This window comes from Mus musculus, chromosome 4 (genome assembly GCF_000001635.26).
Source record: "Mus musculus strain C57BL/6J chromosome 4, GRCm38.p6 C57BL/6J".
In the NCBI taxonomy this organism is placed as follows: domain Eukaryota; kingdom Metazoa; phylum Chordata; class Mammalia; order Rodentia; family Muridae; genus Mus; species Mus musculus.
In genome coordinates this window covers 47,293,733-47,309,889 of record NC_000070.6, presented here as the reverse complement: position 1 = coordinate 47,309,889, position 16,157 = coordinate 47,293,733, and the positions used below count along the sequence as shown (strand labels likewise).

The 16,157-nt window shown below is 46.9% G+C and overlaps 1 protein-coding gene and 1 long non-coding RNA gene across 5 annotated transcripts in view; one reads left to right on the top strand and one right to left on the bottom strand.

The window, feature by feature from the left end:
• Positions 1-16,157, bottom strand: part of Col15a1 (collagen, type XV, alpha 1) — a 105,513-nt gene that overhangs the window by 3,278 nt on the left and 86,078 nt on the right. For all 3 annotated transcript variants that reach the window (XR_001784085.2, NM_009928.3, XM_006537601.2), the window contains 9 exons: positions 13,767-13,812; positions 11,135-11,215; positions 10,613-10,662; positions 10,084-10,176; positions 9,276-9,420; positions 5,955-6,019; positions 3,049-3,177; positions 2,867-2,926; positions 2,083-2,142 (listed from right to left, as the gene is read on the bottom strand). Coding sequence is in view for 2 of the 3 variants with exons in the window: in NM_009928.3 (NP_034058.2) it covers positions 2,083-2,142; positions 2,867-2,926; positions 3,049-3,177; positions 5,955-6,019; positions 9,276-9,420; positions 10,084-10,176; positions 10,613-10,662; positions 11,135-11,215; positions 13,767-13,812 (729 nt within the window). In the remaining variant the exon portion in view is untranslated. The remainder of the gene's footprint in view (positions 1-2,082; positions 2,143-2,866; positions 2,927-3,048; positions 3,178-5,954; positions 6,020-9,275; positions 9,421-10,083; positions 10,177-10,612; positions 10,663-11,134; positions 11,216-13,766; positions 13,813-16,157) is intronic.
• Positions 6,725-16,134, top strand: Gm52732. Of its 2 annotated transcripts, none has more exons than XR_003955396.1 (3): positions 6,725-7,378; positions 7,595-7,758; positions 13,502-16,134. It is a non-coding gene; the product is annotated as a predicted gene, 52732 (long non-coding RNA). The 2 variants fall into 2 exon arrangements; XR_003955397.1 differs by lacking the exon at positions 13,502-16,134 and adding an exon at positions 8,765-9,092.

Sequence of the window (16,157 nt, the reverse complement as noted above, 5' to 3'; positions counted from 1 at the left end):
CACACACACACACACACACAGAGAGAGACAGAGAGACAGAGACAGAGACAGAGACAGGGAGACAGAGAGAGAGACAGAGACAGAGAGAGACAGAGACAGAGACAGAGAGAGACAGAGAGAGACAGAGATTCACATGCATCTCACACACAAATAGATGTATTTAAAAAGTAAAAACCAATTCATTGCTTTAAAACTCCATTGGTCACTTTACTGACTTCTTCTTGGGCTCATTAAAAGTTTACCCAAATTACCTCTCTCTCTCTCCCCCTGAGAATTTTCTCCTTAGCTTCCTAGAATCATTTTGCCTTCATAAACACTTTGCTCTCTCTTATAAATCTGCCTTTCAGTCATTTTTGTCCCCCCAGCAGCCATTGACTCCTGAGTACTTTGGCCTTTTTTCTTTGTCTTAGGAGGGCAAAGCTTCTCATTTGCCTCTGGGTTTCTCCCATCAGCCTCTCTTTGGTTCTCTCTGTACAGCTTCTTTTTGGGACTCCCCATTCCCATTACAATGCCCACTGCACTGCTGAAGGTCTCCAGGCGGGTTTCAGACATCTCTAGTGCTCTCTCTCTCTCACTCCCACTTTTATTTGAATGTCCTGGGACCACTTCAGACTTGCTCTGCTGAACCTGAGATCTTCTCTGGACACGGCAGCACTGCAGAAGGCACGTTTCTGTGCGGCGTGGCTTATGCCTTGCTCTCTGAAGGCCTTATGCCTTTGACTCTATCTCTGGGCTGTTCTTTATTGGTGTGGAAATGAGTAGTTGATCTAAGATAGACCATGGGGAGTGCTTCTCCCAAGACTCTGAACTGACTTAGGCAGATTGGTCTTTTCAGCCACAAGGTAAGGGAGTTAGGGCATGAGATAGTGCTGGGACAACCCTGAGCTGTGTGCAAGCTCATGTGTACCATGCCTGCAGAGGCAAGGGCTAGATAGGGACAGGAAGAGAAAGTCTTATACAAGGGGGTGTATGGAAATAGCAAAATGACTGAGAGCAGAAAAGAGAGTTCCCAGGCTGACTGTACTTCGAGTGATCAAATTCTATGAAGTCCCTGGAGTGACAGGAATGTGATCTTTATTTACAGCAGAGATAGAGCAGGGCTGAGTCTGCAACCCCTTCATGTCAGATGACGCCTGGTTGGGAGCTTGTGACCACTGGATCACCCCAGTGGGAATTTGGGGTCACCTCTGTCTCACTCATTCCCATCGCAGCCAGAACCAAACTGGCTTCTCCTGTCCCTTTGTGTCTCTCTGACCAGCCCTCTTCTGCAGCTTACTGCTTTGTACCCCAGCTTCTGCCCTTTCCAATCCTCTTACACACTCAAACCGAAGTCATTTCAAAGCACCATCTTACCACATACCCTTGCTCAGCTTTCAACTTATGGGCAGCTCCCATCGCCTGCAGGAAAGGGGAAAACTCCCTAACTCCGGCTCTTGTTCACTTCTACAGCCTAATCGTCTACCTTTGCTGTGAAGTCTACTCCTCTGGTCAGTTTGAAGTGCAGCACAGGAAGGACCCGTGTGCACACGCATCCCACCCTCCCATGATCCATCTTTCCCTCTGCCTGGATTTCCTACTTTTGTTTGTCCCTGCCTGGCTCACTCCTGAACTCCAGTGTTCTTTAGGTCTGAATCTAGAGTTCACCTCCTTCAGAGTGACTTCCTTTGTCTTTCTGGTAACCCCACCATCTTGGGTTGGTCTCACTCAATAGCTTAGCACACCGTGATACAACTGTCTATTTTGGGTGTGTGCCCTCCTGGCTAGTTTGTAAGCCGTTGGGTGGTAAGAATTATTGATCAGTTAAGAGCACTGGCTTCTCTAGCAAAGGACTAGGACTGGATTCCTAGCACTCACATGGTGGTTCACAGTTGTTTATAATTCCAGTTAGAAGACATATAATTTCCTCTTCTGATCTCCACAGGCATCAGAGACACACACATGGTGCACATACAACCACGTAGGCAAAACCACTCATACATGAAATAAACAAAACAAAATAAAAAACTAGATACCGAACACAGGGCTTAGCACTTACAGGCACACTCTCATTATCTGTAAAGGAAATGTATGACTTGTACTTACAACAGGCCTCTCATAGTTGGCACTTAAAATGGGGTTCAGTGGAGGTTGTGGCTGATACGGCTGTGACATGAAAGGTAAAGGTTAAAGCATGAATACGCATTCAATCTCTTCTCCAGAGTCCATTGAGGTACAAGTAACCCTGGCATGATGCTTAAATAGCTGGACATTGCCTTTAACTGTGACCCTTACATGGGAGGCCTTTTACAGCCAAACAAAAAGTCACCAGCAAAGGAGGAAGTGTCCTCAAGATCTCTAAGATCCCTGTGCTGAGGAAGCTTAAAAGCCAACATTTCTTCCTCTTCAAAGGTTCAGTTTTGGAATCTGAAAAATGGGGTGATGGTTGTGGCCTCAAAGGGTTGCAATAAAATCCAACAGCGGATTATGCCAATTGTTTATGCTCATTTATAGCAGTGAATAAAAGTTAAGGGTTTGCCTGGCAGGTGTGGGGGCAACACACCTTTAACCCTAGCGTTCAGGAGGCAGCAGCAGGTGAATCCAGGCTGGCCAGAACTACTAGTGAGATCTTGTCTCAAAATATGTAAGTGAAGGAGGAAGGGAGGCAAGGAGGGAGGGAGGGAAGGAGGGACTCTTCTACATGATGTGGGTAAATTGGGAACAGAGGTCTCCAGTGTCAGGCTCTCTCCACTCTGTGGTGACAGTGTCCTAGTTAGAAATTACTGAGTTTCCCCCAAGTACTAAGTCACACAGAACAGGCTTAGGTAGCTTGGTGCAGGGCCCTCTAAGGGGGCAGGAAGCTCAGGGAGTGGGCAGGAGAGCTACTCACATTGCTGGAAAGTGCTGGTGGTGGGGGGCTATCAGCAGGAATGGGGATCAGTTCTCCCAACTGCAAGAGAAGGAGGATATGCCAATGAAAGGGCTCGTAAGAACTGGCACTGTTGGGGCGGAGGCTCTTTGTGTTGGAGGGTATTTGGAGGGGAGAGGGCTGTAAGGAAGGTTAAGAATTACCTGTAACTTTTTCCAACCATCTCGGACACGAATGAAAAACTCCCCACTGTCTCTCAAGTAGATGAATGTCCCTTCTATGACCAAGTGAGCTTTCTGTAGCATGTCACCCATGTCGCTGAGCGCTGTGACCTGTCAGATCATTTAAAATCCAAACTGTTATCAAACGGTGGCCAAATGTGATACACCCACCCTTCTATATAAATAATCCCTCACTCAAGAAAAAGGTCTGTTGCATCAGACAATGATGCTTTAAAAGCATGAATACGCATTCAATCTCTTCTCCAGAGTCCATTGAGGTACAAGTAACCCTGGCATGATGCTTAAATAGCTGGACATTGCTAATAAGTAAAGTTTGGTTTTAGTGTTTCGGTGCAGACCCAGAGCCTGTGCACGCTAGGCAAGTGCTCTACCACTGAGCTACATCATCAGACCCTGGCTGTTCTCTCTCCCTCTCTCTCTGGATGTGTAGGTGTGTGAGTGAGTATGTGTGTATGTGTGCATGTATGTGAGTGTATGTGTGTGTTTATTGTGAGCCTATGTATGTGTGAGTGTGTATGTGTGAGTGTGTGTAGGTGTGTATGAATGTGTGTGTACGTGTGTGCATGAATGTGTGAGTATGAGTGTGTGTGTGTGTGAGTGTGTGTGAGTTTGAGTGTGTGTATGTGTGTGAATGAATGTGAGCGTGAGTATGAGTGTGTGTATCTGTGTGTATGAATGTGTGAGTATGAGTGTGAGTTTGAGTGTATGTATGTGTGTGAGTGATGCACAGGCTCTGGGTCTGCACCAAAACACTAAAACCAAACTTTACTTATTAGCAATGTCCAGCTATTTAAGCATCATGCCAGGGTTACTTGTACCTCAATGGACTCTGGAGAAGAGATTGAATGTGTATTCATGCTGTGTGTATATGTATGTGAGTATGAGTGTGAGTTTGAGTATATGTATGTGTGTGAGTGAGTATGTGTGTGAGTTTGAGTGTGTGTGTGTAGGGAGGTGCCAGGGTAGACATGGGGTATCTTCCATTATCACTTGCTCTGACCTTACCATTTTGAGACAGGGTCACTCACGGAACCCAGCACTGACCGACTGGCTACACTGGATGCAGTGAGCTCTGGTGACCCACTTGGCTCTGTTCCCACTCCTCTAGCACTACAGTTACAACTATAGTGTGCAACTACACATAGCTTTTTATTTTTTAAAGTGGATACTGGGGTCTGACTGGGATTTCCATGCCTGTGTGCCAGGCACTTTATCCCCTGATCTGTCTCCTTAGCCCCTAGGCTTTGAGGCAAGTTTTCACTATGTAGCCAGGACATGCCTTGAACTCATAATCCGTCTACATCGGCTGCCAGAGTGTTGGGACTTTAGGAGTATGCTATCATGCTTGGCTAAGGGAGTTCTTCCATGAAATGAAAACATGCATTGCTTTGAACCACAAATCTAAATTATAAAAAAAATGAATAAAAACACAAATGATAATTTCCTGTGAAGATAAAGATGTAGCAACAGAGTTGTCTTTGCTGGGTTTTGGTTTTAGCAAAATCATCAATACGCTGCTTTCTTTTGCCACTTGTGTTGATTTTAAACACAGCTCGGCAGCAGCTACGCTGGCTAATGGCGTCAGCTCACATGCCTTAGTGACTTTCAAATTCATTTTCATTTGGGATAAGAAATGCAAGCAAGTGGGCAATTATACTTAGCACTTAGTCTTTAGTCTAGCTGGATGGCTGCAATATTAAATATGTGTTTAAAAAAACGGGGGCTTGCGGCATCTCTGTCTCAAAAAGTTGCCTAAAATAAGAATGGCAGCCACTTAGCATATCTAGGAGCAGATTCAGGAAGCTGAAGCTGCAAAAAAAAAATTCTGAATAGCACCAAGTCTCAAGAAACTACCAGCCGAAAGTCTCATTGTAACTGAGGGAAATATATTAAAAAAGAAAAAAGAAAAAATTATCTCAGCTTGACAATAATAATATTCATCAAAATGGCATAGGAATTCCCCACCCCCATCCCCCAAATAGCCAAATCTTGTCTGCTGGACAGTTCTCTTTTGAAAGGCAATCTTTTTAAGAATGAAACCCAGTAACCAGCAAAGAGGTTCCTAGGACTGCTGGCATTTGGTCTTGGATTGGTTGTAGGTCTGGTGGGCATTTATCTGTCTCTCTGAGCATAGCTAACAGTCAGGCAAGCCATACCCCTTGCACTGCACTGTGAGACAGTGAATTCACCTGGGCCATGCTCTAGCTGAACAACCCAGGAGGAGTGTGGCCAGCAAAGCACCTGTGCATGCTGTTTACACATGTGTGTGCATGCTGTTTACACATGTGTGTGCTGTTTACACATGTGTGTGCTGTTTACATATGTGTGTGTATGCTGTTTACATATGTGTGTGTGCTGTTTTTAAAAATAGACCACAGTTGAGTTTTAGTCAATTAAAGGCTCATAGGCTACGTCAACGAGTCATTTTGTTTTCTGTAGCTCTTTATGGAACAAGTCACCTGAAAAGGAAGTAAATGTCTATCTATTATTGGTGAAACAGCACATTTCTATTGTCATGGAACTTTATTTATTTAGACATAGGGTCTCTAACTTTTATGTTCTGAGGACAACTTTGAATTTCTTGATCCTCCTGCCTCCACCTCCTAAGTGTTAAGGCAAGAAGTATGTGCCACCATGCCTGGTTTCATGTGGTGCTAGAGACCAAACATAGGGCCTCCTGCATGTTAGGAAAACAGTCTACCAACTGAAGAACATCTCAGCCCCTGGCAGAGTTCTAATTTGAAAATAAAAGGAATTCCAGCCTGGTCCCTCCCGCTCCCCTCTCCCTTTCCTCCCCCTCCCACTACCAAGACACAGTAGCCAGTGAATCTATCCAGTGTAGAGTTGCTACTATACAAGGTACTGACCAAGTTTCTGGATCCGGGGAGTCCTGGCTGTCCTGGAGGGCCAGGTGGGCCAGGAAGAGCCACAGCTGGGACAAGACAAAAAGAGAGAAGTGATACAAAGCACAGTGTGTGGTATGGGTGCCTGTGTGTGTGTCTCTGCTGACTCCCAGAGGGGTGCTCACAGTTCATTGCATGCTATGGGCTATCCACCGTGCATATTAAAACCAGACTGACTGGCTTGGGGGGAAGAGATGAAATTCTTCACTATTGTCCTGGATGAATTGTGCCTGGTATTTGTCAGGACTGTAAGTGAAACCCATTAGTGGTTAATTGAAAAAGCCAGGTTGAGTCAATTTTTCTGTCCCGGCGTTGAAAATACCCTGACTCATACAACTTTTTTTCAAGAGACAAAGCATGTGACCACCATTTAGAGGAAGTGGGTGTCAAAGAGGAAGAGAAAGGGCTGGGCTGTGGGAAGAGACCAGGTTGGTGGAAGCACTGGTCTTGGGGACAGGAAAAGACCAGGCTGCTAATTGCCAGCTGCACACTTCTGGAGAAGCAGGACCTCAAAAGTTGTCTGCGAGACACCAGCAGACATCCCTGCCACTACAATGCTCTATTGGTAGGCTGGTGAGAACCAGGCAAATTCAGGCTGGGTGTGCACACTGCAAATTGCCCAGGGCTTCTTAGTTCCTGTACTGTCTCAGGATCCCTGAAAATCAGCTCAAGGCTGCCATACTGATCCCCAGAAAATATGAGGAGGCGGAGGGCCCAATTGAAATGCCCCTGCCTTGGAAAAACGCAGAAGTCTTGGAATTTCCCCTTTGTTTTTCTTCTGCCTCTCTAAGCCCATCCCCTCCAGAATCTGCAGAGCTCTTGGCAGGTAGAAGGATATCCCTGTAAATCCTAGAAAATGGATCCATTAATTCTTTAGGCTACTTTGAACAACTCTTCAGTTCCAACACAGGGCTTGAGTGTCCACACATAGGTGGTAGGTGGCCCGTGGGTACAGGGTCAGGGGAAGACTTGGATTTTGGTTCTAGCCACGCGCTTCTGTGAACAACAGATTCTCTGCCTTCTGCGTTCATCCTGCCAAACCCCTGTATCGTCTGCACTGCCTATTTATCCAACAAGGCCCTGTAGCCACATCTGGTTTATCTACCCAGTGCCTGTCAAAGTCCTTGTGGTTTTCTCTTGAGGTCTTTCCCTTCACACCCACAACCATTTCCTGACAGTAAGAGCTACCATGTTCCCAAGTGGTCCTACCTCCTGACTAGAGATGATTGGTCCAAAGTCGACACCTAGCTCGAGACAAGCCAATTAGAATGTTGTCCTGGAACTGTCCTATCCCAAGACATTGCAGACCAATGTTGACAAAGAAGCCCCTGATTTCCAGCTCACAGTGGAAGAACTAAGCCTTCAGCAGCCCTCTTCCCCTCTGCGCAGTGAGTGTGGTCTGTGAAGAGCTAGCATGAAGCTGGTACACAGAGAGGGGCGAAGGATGGCCAGAGCATCCTTAAATGGTCTATTCTTAGGTTCACGCTGTTCTTGGGTTCCAGTTGCTGGTCTACTCATCTCACAAACTGATTGCTTAGCCCCTCCTTCCAGCCGGCAAGCATCCCTTTCTCTCAACCTGATTTGAGCCTTGTTTCTGCTTTCAGCCAGGAGAGCCAAGGCCATGTTGGAGCCAACCCCAAGGCCACCCTCTGCAAGGCTCTCCTCGACACAAGGCTCTGTGGGATCCCACCATGTGTTCCACCACACCCAGCTCATGCCAATGCAATTGGCAAGAAACACCCGTGCTTAGAGCTGCTACCATGTGAAGGTGGGTTTCAGAGTTTCGTTTTGTTTGTTTGTTTGTTTGTTTGTTAGGTTTTTAGAATATTTACATGTGCATGACATATCTTGGGGATAGGCCCAGAATCATAAACTAAAAATCATTTTATATTTCATTTATTAATTTTATTATGGTTCTGGGGATTGACTTCAGGGCTTCTGATATGCTGGAGAAACACCTTTTCACTGGTATAAAGTCCAAGCCATCGATGATTTCAATAATAATTTTGGACATTAAACAGTTTCAGGGTACAGAGTTTCCACATGTGGCACCATACCAGTACTCACAAGGTGTTGGGCACCAGAGTGCTTCAAACGTTGAGCTTTTTGGGTCTAGGGATGTTCAGTTTTATTGTTCACTGCAGAATGTCCACTGAGTGAACATTAAGAAAAGCATAGGCCTTAGAGATATGGGTATCTGGGCTTTGATTCTGTGGGTGCCATTAACTAGCTATAAAATGAAGTTACTAGTCTTCTCTCCTCCTCCTCCTCCTCCTCCTCCTCCTCCTCCTCCTTCTTCTTCTTCTTCTTCTTCTCTCTCTCTCTCTCTCTCTCTCTCTCTCTCTCTCTCTCTCTCTCTCTCTCTGTGTGTGTGTGTGTGTGCTTGCCATGCATACATACCCAGGGTGTGTGGAAGCCAGAGGACAACCTCAGATGTTAGTTTCTCTCAGCTGCCTCCTGGTTTCTTTTTATTTAAGACAGGGTCTTTCAATGGCCTGAAGCTGGCTGACATTGAGACCCAGGGATCTTCCTGTCTCTATCTCTCTAGCACTGTGATTATAAGTGTGTACCGCATCTGAATGTTTTGCACAAGTACTGAGGATCTTGGATCCTCGTGCTGGCATATGGAGCTCTTTATGTATTGAGTTACCTCCCCAGGCCTTGCTCTTAGTTTTCTTGAATTCCCAGGAAACTGTAGTAAAATGGTCAGTATACTTCCTGGCACTTGGTATTGTTCAATGATTGCATAACTCATTTTTACTTTTTTACTCTAGAAGTTATGAAGCCTGAATGGAATTCCATACCAAGAGTGACCATTCATACTGGTCCTTTAGGCCACTGTGCTGAGTAGTTTTGTGTCAACCTGACAGTTAAAGTCATCTGAGAGAAGGGAACCTCAATCAAGAAAATTCTTCCATGAGACCAGACAAATTCTTAAGGCATTGACAAAACAGCCAGGAAGGTTCTAGAATATGTGGAAAGATGCCCAACACAATTACTCACTAGGCAAACTGAGAAACCACAGTGAGCTAGCACCTCACAGCCATCAGGACTGAGCCAGTGTAACCACAAGTGCTGGCGAAGATGACTGTGAGTACCTTCAACATTACTGGATTGTACACTTGAAGTAGGTGCATGTTATAATATCTGAACTGTATCCATTTTAAAGAAGATGGGAGGCTCCATCCGGCCCTCTATCAAACAAATAGACTGACATGTCACCCAATGTGCTACCCTGAGCCCAAAGGCAGAGGCAGCAGGAATGAGACATCATTCAGTACTAACCTGCACCCAGAATGGCAGGAGGTCCTGGTGGCCCAGGGGGTCCTGGTGGTCCAGGAACACCAGGTCTCCCAAAGCCAGGTGGCCCAGGCAGGCCTGGAATTCCTGGGGGTCCCTGAGGCCCCACAACAGCCTCTCCTTTCTGTCCCTGTTGAGGCAAGCACATAGTTATGGAGAAATCTCTCCTCTTAGCATGTTTGTGAAAATCTAGTAATGCCAGGTGGTGTCAGTTCCAGCAAGCATCAGCCCAGGTTTGGAGTCCAAAGATACCAGCAAGCCTAGGCATCCAGAGGGCCCTGGAGATTTAGAGTGGCCTTCTCACTCCACACAAGGAGGAACTGAGTCCTCAGAATGGAGAGGGCTTGCCTCAAGCCAAGTTAGGTTAGAAAAGTGGGGCAAACCTTGATCTTCTCTCATGGCTGCCTGACCCTCCTCCCATCTATAAAGACCAGACCTGTAGATAATCTTTACAGGCTTAGCCTTCAGTCAAACATCAGAAGAATCAAGAATCCTTCTAAAGACATTACCAGAACTTTCCCTTCATCCTCTAAGATAACCCCTCACTATTGACAGCTCTGGTTACAGAGTGACCTTGCCACAGTATGTATGGCTGGTGCCTGAGGTTCACTCACTCCACCCAGCCTGGGAGGCTGAGCTAACCTCCCAGCAAGCAACGACACACAGGAGAGCCTGCTCATCTCAAAGTCTGGCCTCCAGTATGTACAACACTGACTTTGATTCCAGAACCACCTATTCATGTTGGGGGTGGGGCACAGGAAAAGCCACAGGTTCCCAGGGAGTCACTACTCACAACCAGGCCTGGGTATCCTGGTAGGCCTGGAGGCCCTGATACAAAGAGGTTGTTGCTGGACTCTCCTCTGAATGAAGCATCTTCATTCTCCCCCTGGAAGAGACCATGGAAGGTTGCAGTAAGCCTGGCATGAACTCTTTCTCACAGAAACTCAAGAAACTGAGGCACAGGCTGCTATAGTTTTAGTAGTATTCAGGAGGCCCAAATTCCATGTGTTGGAAACATCATCCCTGAACTTGTATGTTGCTGGTACTGAGAGGTGAAGTCTATAGGTTATAGGAGTAAATTGTAATCTCGGGAGCAGCTTTGCTATAAAAGTAGGCCCTCTGGCATATTTGCTCTGTCTTGCTGTATGATTCCTGCACAGCCTCGCAACTCTGCAGAATACTAACAAGCATAGTTGCTAGATTTCCAGAACCATGTGCCAGAGAAACCATTATTCTTTCCATGTTGCCCAGTCTGTGGTATTCAGTTACAGCAACAACAAATTGACTAGGATAATAGACCATGTTTAATAATGAACATTCACCTTCAAGCTGTTGAGAAAATGTCTCAGGTAAGCTGGATCGACTGGAGGGCCTGCAGAAAAAAAAATGCTTTGTAAGCTTACCAACTTAATGGCAGAGGTTTCAAAGAGTTTCCAAGTTAGAAACCATGGTTTTCACTTACTAAAAGCGAAACTGCATCGGTTTACTAGATTTGACTCTAGGCTTGGAGGCATCTCCAGACCTAAACAAGGCCCACTACCCAGGGACTGTAGGATCCCAGGCAAGCCCCCATTCTCTTTGTGCCATATTTTACATATGAATGATAGAAAATCAGCTCCACCCCTTCCCCAGCCTGTATTTCTGTGGCTGGAAGCCAGGGTCTGAGCATACCAGGCAGTGTTCTGCCTTCAGCCATCCAACCCTAGCCCCTGCTCTCTCCACGATGTTCTGCTTTGGATGTGTCAGGCCTGTAACTTATTCTCACCAGAGACCACTGTGCTCGTGGGCAGGATGGTTGTGTAGTTAGCCTGACTCGGCATTGCCTAGAACAGGGGCAGGTATACCTGGTGGTCCTTGAGCTCCTTGGTCCCCCTTTTCTCCTTTTGAGCCAGGAAGACCCCAGGACCCCTTTTCTCCTTTAACACCTGTCACCAAACACACAGAAATATTTAAGAGAAAGGAAAAATAGGTTGCAGAAAATCAACTTGAGCAAAATCCATCAGACTAGAAGGCCCCTTAGAAGCCAACAGATAGAGACTCGGAAGACCATAATCACTGCCTCAGACAGGTCTCCAGATCTTGACTCAGTTCACAGCAATGCAGTGTTGTCAGAGAATAGAAAGGTTAAGAATTGAGCCTAGCAGTGGCTGTTATGACCAAGCAGGAGCTGGCTTCTCACTCCCTTGGGACAGTTTGTGAATGCAGACGGAGACCTAATCCCACTCAGGTCTCCAGTCTCATGTCCCCTGGGGCTGTGCAGCCTGGTGTCTTGAAGAGCAGATAAACCTCCCAGGGGTGATGATACAGTGCAACTAAGGAGGCTGAATCATCCATTCCCACAGCTGGCTGATGGAATGAACACCCACTTGTGCCTCAGCCATGAGTCTGAGGAGCAAGACTGCTACACCAGCCATTGTTTTCTACTCCTCAAAAGAGAGATACATGTGACAGAGGCTTATAGGCAAGCAGTGTTTAGGGAGGGAAGGCCTCTTTCCTTCCCCTTGATAGGAGCTACAGGTGGATGTGAGACCTCTCAATTCATGAACCCTAAAAAGTGTAGCAGCTAAATCTTCCAATGTTCTCTAGACTAGAGGTAGTATCATAAGGTTTGTAAGCACAGGCTTACTCAATGTAGAAGAAGAGCCAAGAGCACCAAAGGTGTGATGGCACCCACTAGGGAGCACCAGGGAACTACAACCACATGGGTCCCAGTTCCACTGATGCTGGGAAGCTTCTGAGACTAAATGCATAGCACTGAAGGTTCCAACTGAGGCTGCAGCCATCCGTGAAGGAGAAGCTAGGGAGTAGGGCAACCATAAGTGTTCCCCTAAGATGCAGTAGTAACACTCAGACATGTTTATAGAATCCCACCTCTCACCAGGACAAGCACATCCAAAAAGTTCTGCTCCTGCCCCTCCTCCCAGGGGAGCCTCGAAGATCTATGACAGCAAACCCAGCTCCCCTTCCCACCCAAGGCCTACCACCAGCAGCTAATACAAATTATAATATATGTCATAATATGAATTATAAATAAGCCAAAGGCAATCATGCCTTTAATTCCAGGTGTCAAGTGGCAGAGGCAGGTGGATCTCTGTTAGTTTCAGGCTACCAAGAGCTATATAGAAAGATCTCTTCTCAAATGACAACAACGCCCCATAAAACTTAGGTTTGCCCTAGCACCAAAAAGAAAGGGGCCTTGCACCAAGTCAGAACATGATCTGGATTTGACGACCAAAATGACAAAAAATACAGAAGACACCATTAGGGACACCAGGTGACACAGCCAAGCTGCAGGGGATTGCAGATAAAGACTTTCCCTTATTTATGCTGTATTTCAATTCTGTGACCAAAAGCCAGACATTGTGTGACAAAGTATGGAGGTCAAAGAGGATTACAGGCCTGTCCCTCTTTGGTGTGTTCTTCACACACACACACACACACACACACACATACACACACACACACACACACACACACACACACACACACACACACACACACACTCAGAGAGAGAGAGAGAGAGAGAGAGAGAGAGAGAGAGAGAGAGAGAGGTTGAACAAGGTTTCTCACAAGCTCTACCAGGAGGTTAGGACCAGGCAGGTTCCAATGGATTAATGTAAGACAGATGCTGACATTGAACTTATGATCCTCTTGGCTCAGCCTCTTGAGTAGTGGGGTTATAACTATGCATCACTGTGTCTTGCCTTGCCCTCTCCTCACAGCACTGTGGACCAAACCTAAGGACTCACACATGCTAGGGGAGTGCTCTGCCACAGAGCTACACTCTGGCCTAGGGTCCTGCCTTTCAAACATGCTTCCCTGAGACGTTTCCATGGACACACTAGGCAAGGGTCTTCTAAGTACTCATGGTGTTTTCTTGGAATAGCTCTCTCTCTCTCTCTCTCTCTCTCCCTCTCTCTCTCTCTCTCTCTCTCTGTATGAGTGTATATGCGTGTATGTGTATGTGTCTGTGTGAGTATATACAGGTGCAATACCCATGCATGCAAATGTATGTGAAGACTAGAGGATGCCCTTGGCTGTCATTCCCCCAATGTTGTCCACCAAGCCCAGTTATTGTTTATGATGATGATGATGATGATGATGGATGTGGGTTCTGGGGATTGAACGCAGAAACTCAGGCCTTGCCTTCTTCAGCTGAGACATCCTTCCTGTCCTATAATTAGTTTTCCTGTCACTTGAACTATTTTAAGGACTAAGGAGGCAGGAACATCAAGGGACAGCACCAAGCAGGCGTCCATGACTGTCTTCTGAACAGATCAGCAAAGGAATGAACAGAGGGAGCGCTTCCCGCTACCCGGGATGCACCAGGTCCATGAGGAAAGCAGACAGAGGTATGTCCCACAGCTCAGCTGCCACCCCTCCCCCATGCCCCGTTAGCCCCTCCTGACCACCTCATCCATGGCCAGCACTAGGTCAGGAATGTCCCTGAGAAACCATGAAGAAAAGAGTGTGTACCGTGGAAAGTGACAAGCTCTGGGTCGCCAGGGTGAGCGGTACCAACCTGGGGAGAGAGAAAGGCCCAGTCAGACATGGGAAGCCCTGCCCCAGCATTTGTCCTGGGGACAAATCGCAGAGGATGAAATGACACTGGCCAGGCTTCTATTTGGCTTTGGAATACTCCTCAGTACCCTCAACACAGACTTCTCAGGCCTTCATTTGGGAAACCCATGATGTAGCTGGCCTCGAGCACACAGCATTGAGATTTCTGGCCAAAAATCTAAGCAGAAGGGAAACACAAGGCTTCCAGACTGCATTCGTGAGTGCAGCCAATGCTGAGTGTCTTGGCCTCCTTTCTTATCAATTAGGATTGGCTCACATGTGAGGCCAAGTGTCCAAGCCAGCTCTGAGCAAGTTCTGAAGCTGGGCCAATCGTCTGCTTTGCTACTGAGTGTAATCAGAGACAGGCATAAGGCACAGGTCAGGCAGCAGTGGCAGTGACAAATAGCAGGGTTGTCATTAGATTGGAGGGGCTTTTATGGACTCTTCATTAGGTGACAGGGGTCTGGAATCCAAGCAGTTCTGGATAACACTGTTCAACTGTCTTAGCTTCATTCCTTGTTACTGTGATTGGAAACCCTAGCGAAAGCAACTTGTGGGAGAAAGGGTTTATTTGGTTTACAACTCCAGGTTACAGTCCATCACTGCTGTGAAGTCAAGGCAGCACTGCATGGAAGCAGTTAGTCACATTAAATCCACAGTCAAGAGCAGAGAGCAATGAATTAATGTATGCACGTGAATGTCAGCTCACTTTCTCCACTCTTAGGCAGCTTAGAATCTCTTGCCTAGGGTATGGTGTCTAGTATAGTGGGCAGGTTTTCCTGTCTTGGCTTAGGTAATCTAGATAATTCCAGGCCAACCTGATCTAGACAACTCCTTATTGAGACTCTTTTCTCGGCCAATTTGATTTGTTCTATGTTGACAATTAAAGGTAACCATCTCACTCTGCCTCCATCTTTCCCCAGAAGATGCTCCACCTAGATCTGGGATCTTTCTGTGCTTGTAAGTGGGGATTGCAAGCTGCTTAGGGGTCATCATGAAAAGATATTGGGAAGAGGAAGGAACCTTCCAGAAAGAAAATCTAAGGACGACCTTTACAAGTGGTTAAGCAAGGTGGTAGGAGTATATAAACTGTCATGATGTTAAACTGATGAAACTGGAAGATGCTTGCGAAGTGCTGGGTGTGTTTCTGTTTGATAATGTCTACTTTGAGGGCCTCGTAGGAAACACCCATGCCTCCAAACGCTACGGTGTCCCAGTATGCCACAGGAAATTAAAACAAGACAAAACACGTTGAGCCTGGCATTGAGTTTAAGTCACTCCATAACTGCCCCACCATCCCCCGAGTGTAGATACCACACAGGGTTCCACTACAGGTTGTACAACTGCAGTATCATTCCCACAACAGTCTAAAGTTTGTGGTCTTCTGTCTCATACTTGGTGTGTTGGGATTGTTTGTGGGAGGTAGTAAGGAGGTGGGGCTCTGTGTTGAGAGGAGGGACCTTGAGCTCTGGGAAACAGTGGGACCTAGGCAGCCTCTGCCCTTGTATGAGGAGATGCAGTGTTTTCTTGGGGTATCTCCAGAAGCTGCACTTGCAGCAGATGCCTCGCTACAGTTATCTGGATAAACACGCCCTTGGTGCTGCTGTTGGGCTCACTTGGAGCTTCAGCCCTGTCCCCTGGGGGATCCCGCGCTCTGCCTTCCAGGCTAGCATGCTTGGACCGTGGGCTGCCCACATGGACGCCTCAAAGGTCAGATTTGGACATAGGCCTAGGCCAATACACAGCCAGCCGGCCTGCATCAGTTAGAGGCATCAGCGACCAGCAGCATTCCCATTCCCACGGGAATCAGTATAAGCCCACTTCAAAGAATATTTTGAAATGATCATCTGCAAACTCCAGAAAGCAGAGACCACGTCTGTCTAGGTCATTCCTGTGTTCCCCCCGGGGCCTAGCAAGAGTCCTTGGCACTGGGGAGAGCTCAGTAAATATTTACTGAAAGAATGAGAGAATGATTGCGCACAGATCCATGACTCATGCCTTGTCCCCGTGTTTCCTCACAGAAATAAATGTCTCCCTATGATACTGGCAAAATCCTACAGACGGTACTGCCAACTGCCTGGGGGAGGGGGAGGCTGGGCAAGGATCACAGTGCCTGCACCTGCTTCCTGGTCACCAGGAGATCTGAGCTGTGGTCCCAGCTGCCCCATGCTCCGTGACCTTGGGCTAACCAAAGAGCTTCTGTGGGTAGCTGTCTTCCCATGATAACTGGGAGAGATAACGCTTGCCTCTTGGGTAACTCAATCTTTGAGGAGGATGGAACTGAGTAGTTACAAATTTTAACCCCCA